The 880-nt window shown below is 60.9% G+C and overlaps 1 protein-coding gene across 1 annotated transcript; it reads right to left on the bottom strand.

Annotated features, from left to right (window-relative positions):
- Window positions 1-46: 46 nt before the first annotated feature.
- LOC113979257 (transcription elongation factor A protein 3-like) lies at window positions 47-880 on the bottom strand. The gene is made up of 3 exons (XM_027706707.1): window positions 804-880; window positions 594-699; window positions 47-258 (listed from the first exon to the last, which is right to left on the bottom strand). The coding sequence occupies exons 1-3, from the start codon at window positions 822-824 to the stop codon at window positions 47-49; spliced, it is 339 nt and encodes a 112-aa protein (XP_027562508.1). The 5' UTR covers window positions 825-880.

Genomic DNA, 880 nt, shown 5'->3' with positions numbered 1-880 from the left:
GCTGGCAGAGATGGATAAACTCTTAAGGACTAAACAGAGGGTGGTCTTATATCAGCCTCTGGTGCCCCCCAGCTGGGGGCAGGAGCCCCCACCTCTCCTTGTGCTTCTCCTTGTGCTTCTCAGCCGGGTTCTTGGGGTGCTTCACCCCTTCGTTGGGGCAGCTGGAAACATCCAGCCCCTTCTTCTTGTCCCTGTCCCCATCCGAGTCCTTCTCCTTCTTCCCATCCGCGTCCTTCTCCTTCTTTGGGGTGGTGGACTCTGGGGGAAGGATTTGGGTGTCACAGCCACAGCCCAAAACAGCGCAGGGCACCTGGGCAGCTGCATCCTGGGCTGGGGGAAGACTGGGGGGATGCTCACCCCTCGGGGGGCACACACTGATTTACACCACTCCATCCTGGAGCGAAAACAAAGCCCTTGGAAAATCCAAGTCCATTGCCTGGGAGGGCTGGATTACACGTTAGGGGAGCCTGCATGGGCTGGGACCGATCGCAGTGCAGCCTCCCTGGGGTTTGGGGATGGGGTTTGGGGTTTGGGGGTGGCCCAGGGAAGGCTGAGGCTTTTGGGGGGTTCCTTCCTCCCCTGGCATTGCTTACCCAGAAGCCGCTTCCAGTTCTTGATGAGGATTTTGGCCGAGGCCACCACCTCTTCATCGGAGCAGTGCTTCCTCACCGAGTTCACGGCCACCCCGATCCGTGTGGTCTGGGGACACGAGGCAGGGACACATCCTTAAGGATGTGCCAGCTGGCACGGGAGGGCCAGGACCAGCCGCCCCATGGGGTGTCCCCCCACCCACACCCCCTCACCTGGAGCAGCTGGATGGTCATGGTGTAGCCGGTGAGGGATTTGAGCAGATCCAGCGCCCCTTCCTAGAGCAGGGAGA

Source organism: Neopelma chrysocephalum, unplaced genomic scaffold (assembly GCF_003984885.1).
Source record: "Neopelma chrysocephalum unplaced genomic scaffold, ASM398488v2 Primary Assembly neopelma1_63839, whole genome shotgun sequence".
NCBI classification, from domain to species: Eukaryota; Metazoa; Chordata; class Aves; order Passeriformes; family Pipridae; genus Neopelma; species Neopelma chrysocephalum.
Note: the sequence above shows the minus strand (reverse complement) of the source record. Positions and strands in the feature narration are given on the sequence as shown.